This window comes from Sminthopsis crassicaudata, chromosome 1, assembly GCF_048593235.1.
Source record: "Sminthopsis crassicaudata isolate SCR6 chromosome 1, ASM4859323v1, whole genome shotgun sequence".
NCBI classification, from domain to species: domain Eukaryota; kingdom Metazoa; phylum Chordata; class Mammalia; order Dasyuromorphia; family Dasyuridae; genus Sminthopsis; species Sminthopsis crassicaudata.
The window spans coordinates 418,360,422-418,381,487 of NC_133617.1; the positions used below are offsets into that span (position 1 = coordinate 418,360,422).

A 21,066-nucleotide genomic window follows, 5' to 3' on the forward strand; every position below is an offset into this window, starting at 1 on the left:
TGTGCATAAATTGGATTTTAGTGAAGCAGAATTGCTCAGAGTCATCAGCCTCACTTTTTCCTCCAGAACCATTGAAGTCTATTGACAAAACAAAAGTCAAGATTACTGTTGATAGCCCGGGGTACACTTTGGCCTTTCTAATGAAGGGTCTTTGCATATTTGGTACTGAGGAAACCAAGAACATGTGAAACAATATTACAGGATGGGCAGGCATGCCTCTCTAGTGATCCTTGGGAAGGGAGGCTCAAATAGATAGATCGCAGATCCACTAGAATATCAGTATTTACATAATCAAGAGCAGAAAACTATATCCCTTTATTTTATACTTGGTGACCTTCAGATTCTGGGAGATGAAGTCATTCTCTCAAAGTTCCCTAAAGAATTAATGGTGAAACCAGCAGTACAATCCAAGTCTTTTGACTCCCAGCCCACTATATTCTGCTGTCTCTAAGTCAGATAGCATGTATATTTGACTTTGGAGTATATTATATGATGTCTTTGTAGATTCACCCCTCCCCCCACCCACCCACACACATTATGGTTTTTTTTTTTTTTTTTTACTTAGATTAATGTTATTTCACCTATGCCCACCTAAGGTAGGTGAAAGATAGCCAGAGACCATAAAAAAGATGAGGCAAAACAGATTCTGGTCAACAAAAGCACAAAATAGATAATTAACACACAAATAATGCTGAATTTTACAGAATTATAGAATGTTAGAGACCTGGAAGGAACCTTAGAATTTATTTCCCTCCCTGACTTGCCCAAAGTTACCCAATTAGCTGTGATTAGATTTAGCTCCTTCTGATGTCCCATTTAATATTCTGTCTTACTATAACCTACTACAGTGTATTCCTCTTTTTTCACTGGACTAACCAAATGATTCATTGTTTCTGCTGCACATTGATTATAGGCAGTGCAAAATCCTATTATAGTCAACCTTTCATCTACACCACTATAAAGTGGTAGGTCTTTTAGCCAAATGTGATAAATTTACTGGATTATGCTGGAAATCTAAATTTCTGCCTGCAGTTATGAACTAATGGTGACTAATATCTCAGGCCTCAAAATAGACAAAAAGAATTGTGGGAAAATTATACTTAATAGTTTTTTTTTTTATAACAATGCTTTTCATTTACCAATGTAAATGACTTAATTTTGCTGTTAAAAACTTCCACATTATAAGCCATACCATCCAGAACTATTTGAGGATCTCACTCATATCATACATCAGGCACACTAAGTAGGGAAGACCAGGTATTCCAGTGGCCAACTTTTTTTTTTTTTTATTATAGCTTTTTATTTACAAGACATATGCATGGGTAATTTTTCAGTATTGACCATTACAAACCTTTTGTTCAATTTTTCCCTTCCTTCCCCCCACCCCTTCCCCCTGATGGCAGGTTGACCAATACACAACTAAGTGAATTCTTCCCTCTTGTCAAATTTGCTATAACTCATCATTTTCAATTTTAAAAAAATGACCTATGTAGATAATTTATCTTTCCTCTTTCCACTGCAGTTGTACCACATAAAGAGTATAAAGATAAATAAGGATAAAGAGTAGAGGCCCTGAATTTGAATCTTGCCTCTGCCACTTACTACTTGTGCAAAGTTGGGCAAGACTCCTAACTCCTCTGGGCCTTGGTTGTCTCAGGTCTAAAGTAAAGAGACTGGACTAGACCAGTGGTGTCAAACTCCAATAAAAATGAGAATCACTAATTCATATATGAGAATCCCCATGGACCACGTATTGACTGTGCTTTGTTGTATTTTGTTTTGTTAAATATTTCTGAGTTACATTTTTATCTCATTTGGGCTGCTCTTAGCCGTGGATTTGACAGCTCTATAGTACCTCTTGAGTTCTGTCCAGCTCTAAATCTAAAATATTATTATCCATCCCCAATATTACCTAGAGATACCTTTCTACTAAAGCCAGACAGGGCTCCTCCCTTGTCCCCAGAACATGTCATGTTTATTCATGTCTTTAAGTTTCTGGCAATGCTGTCTTTCTCCTTGGGTTGCCTACTGCCTTCCTCTCTACCAACTCAAATTCTCCTATCTTTCAGCTCATTTTTACTTCTCTCATTGATCCTTTTTCCATTTGCAAATTATGGATTTTTATGCATACAAAGTCTTATCATTTCAACTAGATTACAATCTCCTTGAGAGGAGAGATCTTGTCAAAGCCCACATTTGCTCCTCCCCTGTCCCAGAGTTGAACACATACTAGTGGCTTAACACATCTTTGTTGAATTGAATTAAGTTGAAAATGCAAAACACCTGACACTAATCTTCCTGGTTGGTCTCCCTGTGTCAATTGGGCAAACCTGGAACAGATGGCCTTCAAATAAAGCACCCTCTTTGGCTGAAGTCAAAAGCATGTGTAATCTCTTAGGGAATTGTTTTATGTGATTTTTAAAAACTGGTATGTGCTTTGTCTAAAAAGCCTCAGGGCCCAAGCATAATAATATCATTTTCAACATTACCATGCTTAGGTCAACTCATTTTCTGTTTCTATTCTTTCTTTAGAGTGGCACACAACCAACTACCAGGACAACCAGGAAAAGAGTAAGTAATTTTTTTTGGCAGAATTTTTGTAAGGTTTAAAAAAAATTCCATCTGGGAAAGGGAAAGTATATTAATATTTGTATTATAATTTATTGAGAAAGAATTCTCATAGTTTTCCATTAAGAAGGGAAATAAATGGACAAATTGGAAACTAAAAATGGAAGTTAAAATTAAAATACATTTAAGTTAAATTAAGAATTTGAGAAAATAAACTGGTGTGCATGATCTGATTTCCTCAATACAAAGTAAATATTACATATACCTGGTAGAATGATCGGGCTCTTATAGAAGAAATTTTGGTCTAGGTTGCTATTGAATGAATGAATAGTGAATAAGCTCCACCTCCCTAGAGGCTACTGGACATCATGAGAGCAAACTAGACTATTAAAATCTTCAGAGCCTGACATGGCTATGCCAGTGAATATAGAAGAAGTTCTTAGTGCTCTTGAATCCTTAAGGAGAGGACTCTAGCTACTTAAAGATGTCATTGTCACCACAAATGAAAGAGGCCCTGAGTCCCAGAGCATAAGGATGCTTCTCTTTGTAGTTCCAAGATACACTGCCATTGAGCTCATTGATGGAATATAAAGAAACAAAGGTATCTTTGATCCACATTGGTGAGCCCCGAAATGAGGGGCACCTCCCAGCATTAAGGGATTGCTGACCAGAGGCCTAGAAAATAGTGAGGAAGGAAACATGCACAAAAACTGCCTGTTTAAGTGCTCCTGATGTTATCATCTACTTGCACTAAAGAATCAGGAACTAAGAGGGATTGTCACCACCACAAAAATCTGAGGGCCAGCTAGATGGCACAATGGATAGAGTACAGTCCTGAAGTCAGGAGGACCTGAGTTCAAATCTGATCTCAGATACACTTAACACTTCCTAGTGGGTGACCCTGGGCAAGTCATTTAACTCCAGTTGTCTCAGAGGGGGGGGGGGAAAGAAAGTCTATGAAGAGCAGCATGATGCAATAGATAGAGATCATACCTCAAAGTCAGGGAGATGGGTTCAAATTCTACCTCTGATAGAGATTTTGTGATCTGGTGTCGCTTACAGCCTCTAGGTGATCCAAGTGGCTCCAAGACTACAAGTTGCAGAATGGATATTGATCATTGATGGTAGAGAGAATTTTCTTACTAGGGAATTCTCTACCCCAGTGAACTCACAAATCTGAACTAAAAACACAAGACAAAGGATATCATTAAACTTCATTGGGTCCATTATCTGATTGGTTTGGAAACTTATTTCAATAATACATTTAAGAGCCCACCGTGATATTTTCTTGTCTCTCCAAAGAGAATTTACCTAATATACTATATAGCCTTCATTTAAGTTATTTAGTTGTATTGTTATTGTTGTTATAACACTCCATGAGAAATGGTGTAGGATTTGGCCTGTTCCCTTCCTTTACACAACTGGCCTGAGTCCTAGTCTAATAACACCTTTTCCAGATGATATCTTTTCTTGTCACTATTATAATGTAAGTTACATACGAGAAATGGTAATATTCTGCAGCTTCTTTATGTTCACCATGAATCTCTCTGTGATCCTTTGGGTTTCCTATAATTTGGGGGTTTTCATAGATTAATATAAAATTCATAATTTTATTAGCCTTTTAAAAATTAAAATTTAGGTAACTTAGTGTGACATTTGGCAATGATTTGACTCTCTAGGGGAATTAAAGTTCAACAAATGGCTTGCATTTTATCGGGTTTTCCTGAAAGTGACAGATCTATTTAAAAAGGTAAATCAGTGCATTCATTCTAAAAACTTTGTTGTCTGCTAGGCATAAGACACTGCTCTAGGTGCTGTGGGAAGGTTAAAAAATGAGTAAAATAGTATAATACTTCAAGGAGTGTATGATCTAGTAAGGGAAATAAGATATACATATATATATATCAGCAAAGATATCTGTATATTTTACTGTTCAGTGAAGTAGATGATTAATCTTGTGAAAATCATAAACTAAGAAATAAGGAGAAGAGAGAATTGCAATCAGACAAGGTGACTAAATTGTAATATTTCAGCAAGGATTTCAGGGATACATAGGATTTTTGGAAGATTATTTCCCAAATATGCAAATGTAGTGGCAACAAAATACTGGGTTTTGTGTAAGGGTAACTTTTCTAGATCATACAGGGTACATGGGACATGTATGAAAGTAGTGGGGAAATTGGCTGAAGTGAGTTGGAACCAGATCATGGAGGCTTTTGAATGCCAGTCTGAAATTTAGGGACTTTATTTTGTAAACAGTAATGTCACTAAAGGTTTTGAGGACTGGAGAAGGGCTGTGGGTTTTTGTTTTTTTGTTGTTTTTTTGGGAGGCGGGGAGGGAAGCCTGGCACCAATTTGTAGGATTACTGAAAAGTAAAAGCGATGGCACCATCACCATAGTGCAGAAGTAGGATTGTGAAGGCCTGCCTTAGAGAGGTGGTGTGGGAATAGAGTGTGGATGCATTAGAGATGGGCTTATACTATAAAAGAAAATTTAGTCAACACAAAAGAAAAGAGGCCTTTGAGAGGAAAAGAGCAAATTGAGCAATAGTATCAAAGAGAAATCTCCCCACGTTTGCTACTAGCCTCTTATGTTGCTAGCACCCAAAGGATCAAGGTGTAGTCTCAACTTTACCTCATTCCTGCAGTTTAGACTCATTCCTGTTCCATTTCCTACCTCTAATGATGACTTATTCATATCATAGCCTATTGGATTAAAATCACCGTTGCTTACTAGCCATGTAACCTTACTAGATCTTAATCTCTTGATGTATCAGATAAATTTTTTTTGCAGTAATGATTTAGTACTTTATTTTTCCCCCATATAAGTGTAAAAACCATTTTTAACATTTGTTTTTAAACTTTTGAGTTCCAAATTCTCTCCTTCTCTTCTCATCCCCGCCCCAAAATGAGAAGACTAGCAATTTTGATATAGGCTACATATGTGTAGTCATGCAAAACATTTCCCTATCAGTCATGTTGAAGAAGAAAACATAGACAAAAAACCAAACAAACAAACAAAAAACCCACCACAAAACAAGACCCAAATCCTAAGAAAAATAGAGTAAAAAAAAATACCTTGATTTATATTCATTTTCCATCAGTTCTTTATCTGGGAAGGGATAGCATTTTTCATCCTAAGTGTCAGATAACTTCCTTAAGTCTAAGTTGCAGAACAGTTGCCAGTCAGATAAAAAAATCTCCTCTCTAGGAGTTCTCTACATTAATGAAATTTTAAGTCAGAATAAAATAGATCTTCATTATTCATCTACCACCTAAAATCTATACCAGATTGTTGTGAGGTTCAAATATGATAAAGTATAATGTTTTGCAAATTTAAAGCACCATGTAATCTTTGCTAACATTCTTCTCCTCGCCACTGCAGCTTCTTATGTAGAGTTCCATGTTTATTTTGCTGTGACCCAAAGAGTCTTAGAGCTGATGATAATGGGAAACTCATCGCCTTTCAAAGCAAATGCAGAAACATGTTTTGCAAACAAATCTATTATCTGATTTAATCTCTATCACAACTCATTGATCCCCATTTTATAGATAAAAGAAAGCGAGGCTTAGACATATTAATTCGTCTTTGGTCATATTATAAATGTTGGAGGTAAGATTTGAATACAGGTTTTTCAAACTCTAAATCCAATAATGTTTACAGTATACTATTCTGACTCTCTAAAAAAGTTAAAACTTTAAAAAAAGACTATTCAAAATGAATTTAAAATTAAGCAATGGAAATGGAAATGGAAATCATTAAGTTCAATTTCTCATCTAATTTAAGAATCATCATAGGATAGATTCAGAGTTGGACAAGGACATTAGATGGAGTTGTCCAACTCCATCATTTTTCAGATGGAGGAAACATTGAGTTAAGCTTACTATCTGCCAGCTATATATTTATGCTGTGACATATTTTGAAAATAGAAATTAGAAGTGAAGACCTGATTCCAGGCAAGAAAGCTCACCAATCACAACCCAGACTGGTTTCCTATGTTACTGTTCAGGTTTTTAGTGTATACCTTGTTGGGGGAGATGATGATGATGATGATGATGATGATTGGAGTATAGGCAGAATAATCTGGAAATGGTGGGATTCGGGTGTGCTTGCATGAGGAAACCTAGAGCCAGAATAGTTCAAGGATTTGCCCCAAATTATACAACTTTTAGTCAGGATCTGAACCCAAAATCTCTGACTCCAAAGTCAACGTTTGGCTTCTGCTTGAATACTTCTAGAGATGGAGAAACCTCTTCATCACACAACCATTCCATGGTTGGACTTTCCTAATTTTAAGAAAGTTCTACTTTATATTGACACAAAATTTACTTTCCTATAACTTGTATCCATTCTTTCTAGTTCTGACCTTTGGGACAACATAGAATAATTTTAGTTTCTCTTCCATATGGTAATACTTCTGATATTTGAATGCAACTAACATATTTCCTGAGCTTTCTCTTGTCCCCAAATTGGGGGATATTTGTGAGTATATCATAGCTTAATTTTAGCAGCCAATGTGAAAACATAAAATTGCCTTTTCTGTTGCAACCTCCAAATTCTTTCCATAACTATTAGACACTTCTGTTAGTTATAGACTCTCCTTGGATCTCTTTTGAGCTACCTTTTTCCTTTGGTTCTTTAGCCTAGTCCAAGTTCCATAAACTCTGCTTTTGTTTTTCTTTCTTCTTATTTTCTTAGTCATATTCACAATTCCTGCCCAGAGGCCCTCTCTTTCTCTGGCCCCCTGTTGTTCTTCCCCCCCCCCCCACCTTCTTCCATCTTATGTTAAGATACCTCTAGTCTCAGCCAATCCAGAGTCTATACCCTTAGGCTGTATGTATAGTCTGGACTAGAGCTATTCATCATAAAAGGAACCAAACTCTGTAAATAATTTTGACTTTTTATGACTTGCCAACTGGGAAGAATAAAAACTTTCCAGAGAGACTTGAAAACAGATTTGTTAAAAACCAGATACTTACATTTCTTGTGTGCCATGGTGAAAAATCCAAAAAGAGAAAAATGTAGCATTTGGAGCTCCTGGAGACTGTTCTGTGTCATAGATAGAATCCAGGGTAAGTTTTCCCATCAGGGAAGCTGACCTAATCTTTTATTTTGGCATCATCATTCTCACATAGTTCCATATGTATGTATGTATATGTGTGTGTGTGTGTGTGTGTGTTTGTTTGTGTGGATACATACATACATACATATACATATTCTGTATACCTTCTTTCTCTCCATATTTTGATTCTGGTTTTCACCAAGGGGCACTAATACTTACCCCTGATTACTTTTCCTTCTGTGTTAAGTGATGCTGACATGCTTTCTCTATTAGAAACTAGGTCTAAAATTCCCTCTTTCCCTTCCCCATTTCCCTTCTGTCATGGTACAATTTGAAGATCAAAAAGTCAGAAGAACCTGATTTGAGTCCCAGCTCCAAAGCTATACAATCAGGAAAGTCATTGAACCAATTTTTCATTCAACTTCCTCTGTGAAATGGGAACATAATACATTATGTCCCAGGGTTGTTATGAGGAAAACACTTTGTAACCAGGTTAGTATTTTTCTTTCTAATGTATCCTAACTCTGTGGGATTTTTCAACCAAATTACATCATGAAAATAGCATTTTAAATCCCTTTAAACCAACCTGAATTAAGACAGTAGATGACTGAAAAGATGGAGCTTTGTAACATTTAGTATAATTGAGAAAGGTTGAATCTGTAAACTATACCCTTTTCTCTTTTGTGCCTATAATTTGGGTCCCTACCACTACAAGAACAGAGGTGCTGATTAGGTACATATGCACTTTGTGGTTAGTCCCCTTTTCCAATCACTGATTAAATGTTACATATATTTATACTTTACCTTAAGAGAAATAGGCTTGGAAGTATGCCTTTAAGAAGTATCACACCTAGACAAAACTGATGGTTCATTTCTCTGTAATTAACTGTTTTCTTACAGCACTTTTTGGTTCAGTTTTGTTGGTCAAAGGAAATGTGAAATGTATAAATCTAGAAACATCTCTGTGCCAAATGTTCCAACGGATTCTTTGTGCCCAATCTGTGGTAGAGCCTTTTGAGCTTGTAAAGGACTAAAAAGTCGTAGTTGAACACAGTATACTTTGACACCAATATTGTCATATCATTTGGTCCTCTTCAGGTATGAAGTACAAATAATAACAATAGTGCCTTACTCAATGCTGGATTTATTTTATGGTTTTCTCACTTAAAATGAATAAGACCCATTTAAACCTTTATTTACTAATTCTGATTCTTCTAATAACTCTGTCTCCCGAGGTGTTCTTGCCATCCCTCATCCTGAATCTTTCAGGATGGGAAAAAAAAAAAAAGCATTACTCATCTCTTGCTGCTAGATCTAATAATCGTTGTTCAGTTCTCGTGAAGAAAAACCTTTTTGTGAGTTCCTGATCCTTAAATGAGCTAATGGCCATGCTGATTCTTCTTGTAGTATAGAAATAGAAATGATAGAGCAAAGCTCTTGGTTTGAACCTAGAAAAGGACAATCAATAACCATGACATCACCCACGCTCATGATGCTAGGCCTGTTTTTACATAATCAAACCAAAACACAACTTACTTATATGAACTATTGGGTTCTATGTACCTTTCTCTCTCTTTCCATTCCCATATAAACACATGAAAAGATTATAGATTGGAAAGGACATAAGAGGCCATTTTGTCTAATCCCAAAGATACAGCTTCTTTCCTTTCATTATCCCCTCTTCCTCTAAAATACCATCCTCTTAAATATTACAGAAAGTGATTTATAACTACTTATGGTTCCATTATACTATGGAAACATGGATGCACCTTAGCAACTGGTCTTCTTGAAGCATTTCCTGAGATACTGAAAGGTTAAATGACTTTTTATGTGGTCATTTAGCCAGTATGTGTCTGAAGCAGGACTTCAGTTCAATAAACATTTATTAAGCACCAGTTATGTGCCAGGCATTGTGCCAAGTCCTGGGGATATCATCAAAGGCAAAAGAAAGTCTCTGTCTTCCTGGAGTTTACTGTCTACTTAAGACTTTCTGATTGGAAGAGAAAAGATAAACAGGACACACTGATAGATAAATAAAATAAAATATTTTTTATTTAATCTTGGTCATAAGCACTAATTTAGGGCACTAGGCCTTCCATTTTCTTAAGTCCTTCCTTCATTCTGACTATTTCCACTTGTTTTTTTTTTCTTTATATTCAGTTCGGTTCAGCTTATATTGCTCTGTATTTGATTTCTGAAGCTATATTTAAGTTCCCCAGAATCTGTTCCTTCAACTGTTTAATTGTGAGTATGGTAGGCTAGACACTGAGACAAGTGCTTTCTCCAGCTTAATTGTCATAGAATACCTTGACTTAGATTGCTGGTTTCTGGAACTGAGAACATTTCCCCTACTTTCTCCATTAACAGGTGAGAGGGACTCCTCCCTAATTGGGTCTGAAAAACTTTGATTTCTGTCCAATTACTGCTAACCCAACTTTTGGAGACATTTACATTCTGGCGTACTAGAAGTTTATTTCCCCATTTATACTTATCTTTTTTTTTTTTTTTTTTTTTTGACTAATGTTTCTGAAGCAAATTGGCTGACTGATTCCTTCATGATTAAATTGTTTCTTGCACTTTGGGCTTACATGATCCCCAGGCTTTATGGGCTGGAACATCAGTTAAATTGCCCTTATTTCTTCATATTTACTGACCTCTCCACCCAAGTACTTTTCCTTCCTCAATGAGTTCAATGACTGTTTGTCTTTCATGTCCAATTCATGCTCTATTAAAGAACTTCAACATACATATAGATAAGTATGCTCAAACATGCCAAGTTTCCTCACATGCTAACTTCCTATTCTTTAATTTACTGCTTACTCTTCCATTCCACCCCAACTATACAGCAGTGATCATAGCCTTGGTTTTGACCTCACCCACAAGTGTTTCATGTTCCTGATCTCTGAAATTTCTTTATTTGATCATAATTTTTTTTTTATCATCCCATCTTTTCCTTGGACTTTTGACTTGAATCCTTCATTTTCACCATGACCTCCAATTCTTTCAGCAATCAGATCTTTTCCCATCACTCAAGGCTAGCTATATTTTCCCACCTCCTTCCTCTTGATCCCTTGGTGAATGAATTCAACTCTTATTTATGCTTAAGTCCTTTGTTCCCTTATCTATCACTAATCAGCCTAGAAAAACTCCATCATTGAATGACTCTCACCATCCTTTACTTTCAGTCTTATTCTTATGCTGCTTATCAGAGCTGGAGAAAAATCATGGAATGGTACTAACTGGGTCCACAAGTTTATCTTTTATAAAATCAACTGGTCCTTTATTGTGGCAAGGCAATGCTTTTTTGCCTCCTTAATTGAATCACTATCCCATTCACCACAGAGGCTTTCTAAACTTTTCCCTCCCTCCTCAAACCTCTCACAGCTCACCCTCATCCTTTTAGCTGAGAACTTTCTCTAACATTTCACTGGAAAAAATTGATGCCATTCTGAGATAACTCCCTCTTCTCTCCTGTGCCTCATTTCACATCACTTAGATGCCTTCTGCTACTGTCTCCTCCTTTGCCTCTGTTTTACACGAAAAGGCAGACTTTTTTCTTTGCCAAGGCAAACTCTTCTACAGGGACAAATGATCACGTGCTTTCCAGCAGACTGCCTCTTCTGTCATCCCTGCTTTCTCAATCTTTTCAATCTCTCCCTATTTACTGCCTATAAACATGTTCATTTATTCTTCATCCTTAAAAAAATCCATCCATACCCACTAGTAGTTGTTCTATCTTTCCTCTTTTTTGTGGCTAAACTCTTTGAGAAGGACAACTGTAATAGGTAACTCTACTTCATTTCTGTTTACTTTCTTCTTAACTTTACAATCTGTATTCTGACCTCATCATTCAACTGAAATTGATCTCTCCAAAGTGACTAATAATCACTTAATTTAATGACCTTTTTGTACATAGTTGTTTAGATGTTTCCTATCTTTAGCTGTGATTTCCTTGAGTGTAGACAACTGTTTTTGCCTTTTTATCTTCAGTGCTTAACAAGAATGCCTCACATATAGCAAGAACTTAATAAATATTTGTTCTTTGCTTGTTTTTAACCAGAAGATCTTATCATTTCTCCATGCCAGGTTAATAGGGCCCAGACTCATACTTGGGTCTCCCCTTTTTGAGATTAGATTCCCAAAAAGCCCTAACTAACCAGGTATCACTCATCCAACTCACTTGTTTTTGAAACTGGAAGTTTGTCAGATGTTTTGTATCTAATATTAGAGATTTCTTAATGATGAACAAACATCAATTAAGTTTCTCCTTTGTATCTGTCATTATGTACTGGGATACAAAGGCAAAAATGAAGCAATCTCTTCCCTCAAGGAACTTACATTCTTCTAGCAACATGTAAATAAACATATTCAAAATAAATACAAAGCCAATTTATGAGAAAGAATATTGGAAGCTGGGAGAGAGGGTTTACTAATTAATTTACCTTGAAAGTACATAGTAATTTGGACTGACAGGCTCAAACTGCTAATTCCTTCAGGAGAAACAACACAGTGACTTAAATGAACACTTTAGGTTTAAATGAACAACATCACATTCTATACTGAGGGAAGCTTTTGATATAAAAGGAAGATGACATATGAGGAAAATAACAGGCATAGGAATCTAACCCTAAGTTTATATCTTTTGAACTTTTAAAACAAATGGAACACAATAGTTTCAAAATGTAGTTTATTGTGTTTACTTCAAAGCTTTCATAACCTCTAGTAGACCATTCGATAATAGTTAATTTTTTGAATTTTTATTTTAAGAATTGGAAATTATGGGGTTGCTCATTAATTGGGGAATGGCTGAACAAGTTGTAGTATATAATCATGATAGAATACTACCACGTTATAAGAAATGATGAGCAATATGTTTTCAGAAAAACCTGGGAAGATTATATGAACTAATATAAAATGAAGTGAACAGAACCAGGAAAACATTGTATGTTGTAACAACAATATTGTACAATGATCAATTGTAATTGTTATTATAATATAATAGTTATTATAACTCAATTATCAGGGGAACAAGTTATTCAGAGAATTTTCTTTGATTATAGCCTATTGTTTACAATTTAGAATTATTAACAAAAATATCCTTATAATCGTCTTTCTTATAAAGTCCTAGATCTTAGAATTGAAAGGGACCTCAAGAGATTATCTGGTCCATCTAGGTGATGTCTCCCCATTTTACAATTGGAGTAACTGAGGCCCAGAGAGCTTAAGTAACTGTGGAAGATTATGTAGTTGGTATAGAGAACAGGGCATGTTCTCTGTACCATGGCTCATATCTCCTAGCAAAGGATTTGTACTGCATCATTTTGTCATCCTTTCATCTTGCTATGTAAAAGGAAAGAAATATTTCTCAACACCATAGAATTCAAACTCTACAGAATTCTAGAGATGAAAATCCATACTTGATTTCTATTCTGCTTATGATGAACTAATAACTGCTACTACAGAATAAATGTCACTTTCTTAAAATGAAAAAATTAAGTAAAAAATAGTATGGTTTTATTTGTACTTCAACTACATCAGATCTTTCTCTGGAGGTGGATAGCATTTTAAAAAAATCATTAATCCACTGAAATTGTTTGGACCATTGCTCATAATCTCTGAGTCATTTACAATTGATCATTGTACAATATTGTTACAACATACAATGTTTTCCTGATTCTGTTCACTTCATTTTATATTAGTTCATATAAGTCTTCCCAGGTTTTTCTAAAAACATATTGCTCATCATTTCTTATAACATGGTAGTATTCTATCATAATTATATATTATAACTTGTTCAGCCATTCCCCAATTAATGAGCAACCCCATAATTTCCAATTCTTAAAATAAAAATTCAAAATTTTAACTTGACAACAAAAACCTTTATAAGTCTTTCAACAAGTCTGTGATGCACATAGATCAGAAAAGAGATATGCTATTCCTTATCTCTCCACACTGGTCATCCATTGTTAAGATAAAGTATCTGGACTACTAGAGTTGGAGTCAGAAATACCTGCATTTAAATGTGGCCTTATAAGACTCTGGGCAAGTCATTTAATTTCTTCATGCCTCGAATTTCCTCTTCAGTAAATGGGGATAATACTAACATCTGCTTCACAGGTTTATTGAGATAATAAATGAGATAATATATGTTAATGCACTTTGCAATTATCATCATCATCATCATCATCATTATACTTTCATTGCAGAAATAGCATTTGGTTTTGGACCCAAGAATATAACTATTTTCCCAAGGCATGTATGGCAGACTTTACAAAATTGTAATTAAAAAACAGCCTGATTTAAGTGCAGATCATCACTGTACTTAACTTTAAGGCAGAAAATGCCTTGAACCCTTAAGCTTTTTAATCAGAGATTTGGTTTTTTTAATCAAAGGCAACCATATCTCAGGGAAGTTTCGATCCATCACTGCAGCAATCTGTTTTCTATAGTTGAATGAACATGATATATTTTGATGTTTAACCTACTTATACTATGAGCTCTGCCAGAGGGCAGCAAATCTTGGATGTTTGTTTCTTTTAGGGTGTAAAATGTTCTGGGAGAGAATGTCTAACAACCCATGCCCCAAATAGCATTACTCAATCTAAATGTGTTTGAAAAGATTCTGATTAGAAACTTATGTAACAATAATTTTAACACCAAAAAAAAAAAAAAAAAAAAAAAAAGTAATTAAATGTCATTTGTGGTGCCTTGGGGCAATTAGAGCATAGACATGAACTGCTTTGTTATAATAACATGTTAGCAGTTTATAAGCTCATTTTGAAACAAGAGAACATGGCCAAGGAAATTTAGCTTTTGAATCCTAAGTAGTAAAAACAAAGTGATGAAAATACGGTGCCTGGGAGGTTTTATGAAAACAATGTTCTTAAAGACATATTTTGCCCTTTCTGAGCTGGTTCAATCAAGACTGGCCAATCTGAGGATTTACCCTAGAATGAATGATTTCTGGAAGGAATAGAATTCAAGATCTCAGTTATACACTTTAGTTAACTAACCTATCTTTTTTTGTGCAGGATGAAGATGCTGGCCCAGATGTGGGAGAAGGGACAGATGAGTGGGCTCAGGCCAAGACGCTGATCAAACCCCCAGACCAGTTGGAGCTGACTGAAGCTGTGAGTAAATTTGTGTCTTAGATTCCAGCCTCTTCGACCCCTTTCATTATGTTTTTTAATCCCTTGTTGTTCAGTTGTGTCTAACTCTTTATGATCTCATTTGGGGTTTTCTTGGCAAAGAGGCTAGAGTAGTTTACTATTTTATTTTTAAACTCATTTTATAATTGAGGCAACTGAGGCAAACAGGGTAAAGTGACTTAATCAGAGCCACCAGCTAGTAAGTGTCTGAGGCCAGATTTCAACTTGGGAAGATGAGTCTTCAGGACTCCAGGCTCAGGGCCCTATCCATTGTACCACCCAGATGACCCTAGGTGGGTCTCTAACCTTATTTCGAAGGCTTTTATTTTCTTTGCAGTGGAAAGTTGAGTACTTCTATTCATATGATCAAAGGATTATAGCACAAAAGAGGCTGCCCACTTTTCCTGTACATGCATGTTTAAAAGGAGAATAGTTTTCCTTTAGCTTCCACAGTAGGACATTCCAGGACACTAAAGCTAAAGGAGAAGAGGAAGTTTATGTCCTGGTGTCACCAGGTGGGTTTTTAGATCGCCATTTGTTTTATGGTGATCACCCAATAGAGATGATAGTAGAATCCTTGTTGTTGCATTGCTAAGTGGTGGATACTTCAGCCCGATTTTCTGATGGCTTTTGCCACACTGAGCTGCTAAATGTTTTTCTTTTTCTAGGCCTGTTGCTAATTTGGTATAAGAGCAGATTTTTTCATCTGACAGACCTTGTACCCAGCCAGTCTCTCAGGGAAGTGTATAAATATACCGGAGGCCTTAAAAAGGGCGAATATGTAGAAAACCAAGGTGCAGTGACTTAATCAGAATCACATAGATAGGAAGTAAAACCCCCCTGGGCCTCCTTTTCCTTATCTATAGCTATAGATGGATGATGATGACTGCTGAGGTCTCCTAGCTCTAGTTAATCTATAGTCCTGTGGTCCTGGGTTATTTGGTCCTTCAGGAATTCACAAATGACATCATAGGATCATTGATTTAGGGCTGGACATTGAGCCCAACCCACTAACTTGCCATATGAGGAAACTGAATCCCAGTCATATTAGATCACTTACCCAGAGCCATATAGCTAGTAAGTACCTGAGGCAGGATTTGGAGTACTCTCTCAGTAAAATCTTGCTTCCCCCTGGAAGGGGAAAGAGTGTGACTTGGGTCCCCCTTCACACTCTCCTAGTTGCCCTCCAATTCCTTCTTCATGACAGACAACATGCCTGTTATCTTCCTGCTGTCTTCATCTCTCCATTATATCAAAGCCTTTTTCCAAGGCAGAATGTGGCGCCCTAAGTCATTGTGTTCTCTGGAGGAATTAGCATTTTAAGTCAATTTTAGTCCAGATTACCATGTACTTTCAAGGACTGGGGAAAAGGGACTGTCTGGAGCATTCACCACCAGGGTTGGACAGAAATAGTAAAGAAATGATACATGGGTATTTGAGCTGCGTCAGCCATAGGATGTTTGATTTGTAGAGTAGGCAGTGTGGATGAGGTCCTGGGTTACTGGGGAGGTTGGCAGAGAAAGACTGATAAAATTACTCCCTTCGGCAAGCAGAGGGCACTGATGGGGATCAGCTCAGCCTTGCAGACCCAGCCCCCATGGAGGTCTTGGGTAGCCCCACCTTACTGTGTCCTGTCAGAAATCCAAGTTTATGATGTCAAGCCCCCGAGGTTTAATTTTCTCCCATTAATCTGTCCATGGTCTATACCATTTTCACAGAATCCCTTTTGGGTTATCATGCCAGGAAATTTTGCCTCATGGCATCTTTCTTCCTACCTCCTTATTCTTTGTGGTGTCTTTCTCCTTTGTTATAACTAAATAACTTTTTTAGGGTGCTAAACTCTACAGACTTAGCCTGTAAGTTGTCTTTTTCATTGTTAATTATTAAAACCCCTTTTCTGGCTAACTATAAGCTCTCCCAATCATATTTCATATTTACCATTCCTGATGTCCTTTGTATCTCTTCATTTTGTCTGCCACCTCTTCCCCTAAATAAATCTACCTTTTGCCAAAGAGAATGGCCATTGTGAACTCTTCATGTCACTGAACCCCAACTTTTGGTGCCTACATTAATCTCACCATCTTGAACCTGAAACACATCAGTGTAACTGCTGCTTTTTGAGTCAAAGGCTGTGTAGGATAATCTACCACACTTATACTTTGTTACATATTGCTGATTCAGCCCACTAGAGGAAGTGTCAGGCAGACTTTAGATCACTTGTGACAGTGACGTGCCATTCTAAAAGAAGTTTCCCATACTGAGCTGTGGGTAGGAGAGGTGGGCTCTTTTCCCCTTGAGTTGTGGGTGGCCAGATGGGCTGAATCAAGGCTTACTTACTATATTGACTATTTATCATTAGATAAATAAATAGGGCATCGATTGAGCACTTAATACTTACCAGACCTTATGGTAAATGCTGGGCATATATATGTAAACAATGCAAACCCTACTTCCAAGTTTCTTACATTCTAGTGGGAAAAGACAGCATAAAAAGAGAATCTAGAAAGATTGGGTCTTAGGACAGAGGTTTCTCTGGGTGGAGGGAAGAGAATAAATATTTATATAACGCCTACTATGTACTGGCACTATGCTGAGTGTTTTACAAATATTCTCTCATTTGATCTCCTGTGTAGGAATATGGCTAGTGGGGAAATAGAGAAGTCTCCAGAGTAAGCTTAGTTAGGAGTAACATATGTCTGGCTAGAGGCACTCAAGAAATGATGGTTGAGGCTAGAGAATTACCAATTAGGAAAATAGGCCTCAGGGAGAAGGTTTTTTTTTTTTTTTTTTTTTCCAGGAAAGGAAGGTGATTGGAAGTGAGTGAGAAAAGTAGTCCGAAAGTGAAACAGTGGAATTTGGAAGCTAACTATATAATAGATGTTTAACTGTATACACCTTACTAATAAGGATATAATGAAATGGAGACATAATGAAAAGTAAAAACCAATTTCAGAACAGAAAATATATATATATATATATGTGTATATATATATATATATGTATGTATATATATATGTATGTATATATATAAATAAGTTAGAATATGAAAACCAATTATTGCTATAAGATAGGATGTAAGAAAAAGTACATCCCATTAATTGTTCCAAAGAAATATTTCCTATTACTTCTTGATCAGGCATGGATGCTAGTAAATCTGTCTTTGCTCTGAATATATGGCATAAGTTGCCTAAGAAACTCTCTTAATTGCTAAATGGACTACCACAAAGCCACACTTGTAAATTGCATATACCATGGGAGCTAGAAGAGATATTTAAGATCATCTGGTCCAAGCCCCTCTCTTTACTCTGGCAATGGATTGAGTGGATTTGTCCTAAACTCAAGGAATTACTCCAACATTATAGGTAGAAAGGGAATTTTGGAGGTAAGAGAACCTTAGTTCATTTTAATTTTTTTAATTATTACTTTTTGTTTCTATATAACATTTGTTTCTGAATATATCCTTCTTCCTTTATCCAAAAAGCTTTCCTTTATAATAAAAAAATTTAACAAAAGAGAGGGGAAAAAAAGCTCACAGATCTGGAATATCTCCCATTTCTGCAATGAAGAAAATTAATTATATTTTTTCATCTTTTTTCTAGAGCTAAGCTTGGTCATTATAATTGCAATTTCATTTTTTCCTTCTATTTACATTCTGATAATCATTGAGTGGTACTTTCTTTTTTTAAATATTTTTTTTAAAGTTCTGAACTTAAATACTTAGGGAAAAATATATGTATGTATATATAAGTATACATATATATGTCAAAAAACAAAAATAGGATTTTACATGAAACTATAAATTTCATAGTATTTGCTTTTTTAAAAAACTTATACAATTGATATGAATTCTGAAAACAGCTTATTCTCTCCTCGTCAGGAAATGCTAAAATGCCTATCCAGAGAACTCAAGTTTTCCAATACTGTCTAGTTAGCACAACTTTTTGGGAACTTCCCAGACTATCTTGTTAAGCATAGAATGATGAGAGGCTGGAGCTGCTCTGGCTTTTTATTGTTAGTATTTTAATCTTGATGAGACCAAGGTTTCCCAGACTATCTTTTAAGGCAGTCTCAACACTTCACTATACATCCTTGTAACCTCTCTTTAGTTCTCGTTTCCCCTGGCACTTTCCAAGTTACGATGTCAAATCCTCAAGATTATATTTTCCCTATAAAAAATCTCCTCATGATGTAGATCCTTACTAATCCCTTTTCAGGAGTAGTTGGCCATGGGATGCTTTCTTCACTTCATTGTATCTTCTCTTTAATATCTTTTTCCTCCCGGTTAATTGTGAGTTCCACTAGAGAACTTATCATTCCTGCCGGTAATTGTTAAAATCAATTTCCTTGCTAACTTCTATGTACTATTCACATAATAAAGAGCAACCCTTTGTAACTTGTGAACACCTGACTTGATTTCTTCCATTCGACTGAATTATAACAGAATCTCTATCATACTATTTTTATATAATATTATTTTACAATTTGTTGCTCTCACAAATTATTTCTATTTACCATTTTTGATGCCTATTTTACCTCTTCATAATTATTTACGTTACTTTCAAAATTATTCTGATTGTGTCTCCTTTTGTTCTTTTCTGTGCTTTAAAAATAGAGGACCACTTCCTTTTTTGGGAGTAGGGTATGGGGGTAATAGAAGGGTGTCATTATTGTTAACTCCTCTTACTTCAGTCACTTCCCAATTAGAGGGAGGGAGGAAGAAAGAAAGAGGGAAGCAGAGAGGGAGGAAGGGAGGAAGGGAGGGAGGGAGGGAAGAAGAGAAGAAGAGAGAGAGAGAGAGGGAAAGAAGGAGAGAAGAAGGAACGGAAAGAGAGAGGGGGGGAGGGAAGGAAAGAGAGAGGGAGGCAGGGAAGGAGAGAGGGAAGCAGAGGGAAGAGGAGATGGAGGGGGAAATGGGGAAGGAGAGACAAAGAGAAGAGGAGAAAGTGTGTGTTTTTGTAATTAACTAAGCATAGTCAAGCAAATTGAATCCACATAGTGGCCATGTCTAAAAATGTATGTCACTGCCTTTCATGTCCCTCACCTCTCTGGAGGTGGGTGAAATACTTCACTGAAAGTCTTCTGGAGACATAGTTGGTCATGGTTGCTTGTACTCATATTTCCATGTATATGCATATTTCCAGTGGGCTGGAATCAATTACTAATTTTTACATAATTTTAACTTCAAATAGCACAAATTCAAATACATTGTGACTACTTCAGGGGATTCTTTATTATCTCTAATCTGGACCTTACCTGTAAATTGTTTACTTTGCATCATTGGTGCTATTCAGAATTCTCTGAAGTCTGTTTTCTCATTTCTTATGATATGATAATATTCTACTGCATTCATATACTGATTTTTTTCAGTCATCCCACAATTAATAAGGACAATCCTTGCATTCTAGTTTTCTTTTTTTTAAACTTTCTAAAGTTTCCCCTTCAGGACTGGGAAATTTGTTTTGGATCAAACTATTCCTTTCCCAGTTTTATGTTCCTTCAAACCCAACCTTCCATACCTCAGCCTGTTTGTCTGTTATGCCTGATGATTTTTTACATTAAATTCTGATGATTATTTCCTTCATCTATTTCAAATAAAAGTGAAGTTTTTTGATGCTCAGTCCACCTACCCCTTTTACAATGTTAGTATACTTTTCTTGTATACTCTAATTATGAGAAGTAGTAAGTCTCACTCACTTCCTCCTCTCTTCGTGTGTACATTCTTCTACTCTTTTCTCTGTTCCCCCCAGAATGAAACTAGTCCACTCCCAGAACTTCTGCTTTTCCTTCCTTAACTTTTTTGAAGATGTTAAGTTCTGAAGGAACACTTATTTCTTCTCTCCCATCAGGAAAACTGAGGTCAAATCTGGTCCTAGTAACTTTCTAGCTGTTTGATTCTCATTCTCTGTATGCCTCAGTTTCTTCCTCCCTAAAATGAGGATCATTACAGCATCCATGATGAAGTTCTGGGTAACTAAGTGGGGTTGACAGAGAGAGCCTGAAGTACTAATACACTTACTCTCTGAGGCAAGCAGGGAAGGGCATTGATGGAGATTAGCTCAGCCTTATGGTCCCACCCCCTGTGGAGGTCTTGATTGTATCCAATCAGAAGTCAAACTCCCACAGTTAAATTTCCTCCATAAATCTGTCCATGGCCCATGCCATCTTTGCAGAATCCCTTTTGGGTTAGCCTGCCAGGACATTCTGCCTTTTTGATGTGTTTCTTTCTATTTCCTCCATTTCTATGGTGTCTTTCTCCTTGTTACAGCTAAATAACTCTTTTAGGGTGC

At 36.2% G+C, this 21,066-nt stretch overlaps 1 protein-coding gene across 1 annotated transcript in view; it reads left to right on the plus strand.

Moving 5' to 3' along the window:
* The window catches only part of DNAI1 (dynein axonemal intermediate chain 1), a 264,230-nt gene that overhangs the window by 51,316 nt on the left and 191,848 nt on the right, over window positions 1–21,066 (plus strand). Inside the window, exons 2-3 of the mRNA XM_074280236.1 lie at window positions 2,533–2,571; window positions 14,663–14,761. Of these exons, the coding sequence (XP_074136337.1) occupies window positions 2,533–2,571; window positions 14,663–14,761 (138 nt within the window). The remainder of the gene's footprint in view (window positions 1–2,532; window positions 2,572–14,662; window positions 14,762–21,066) is intronic.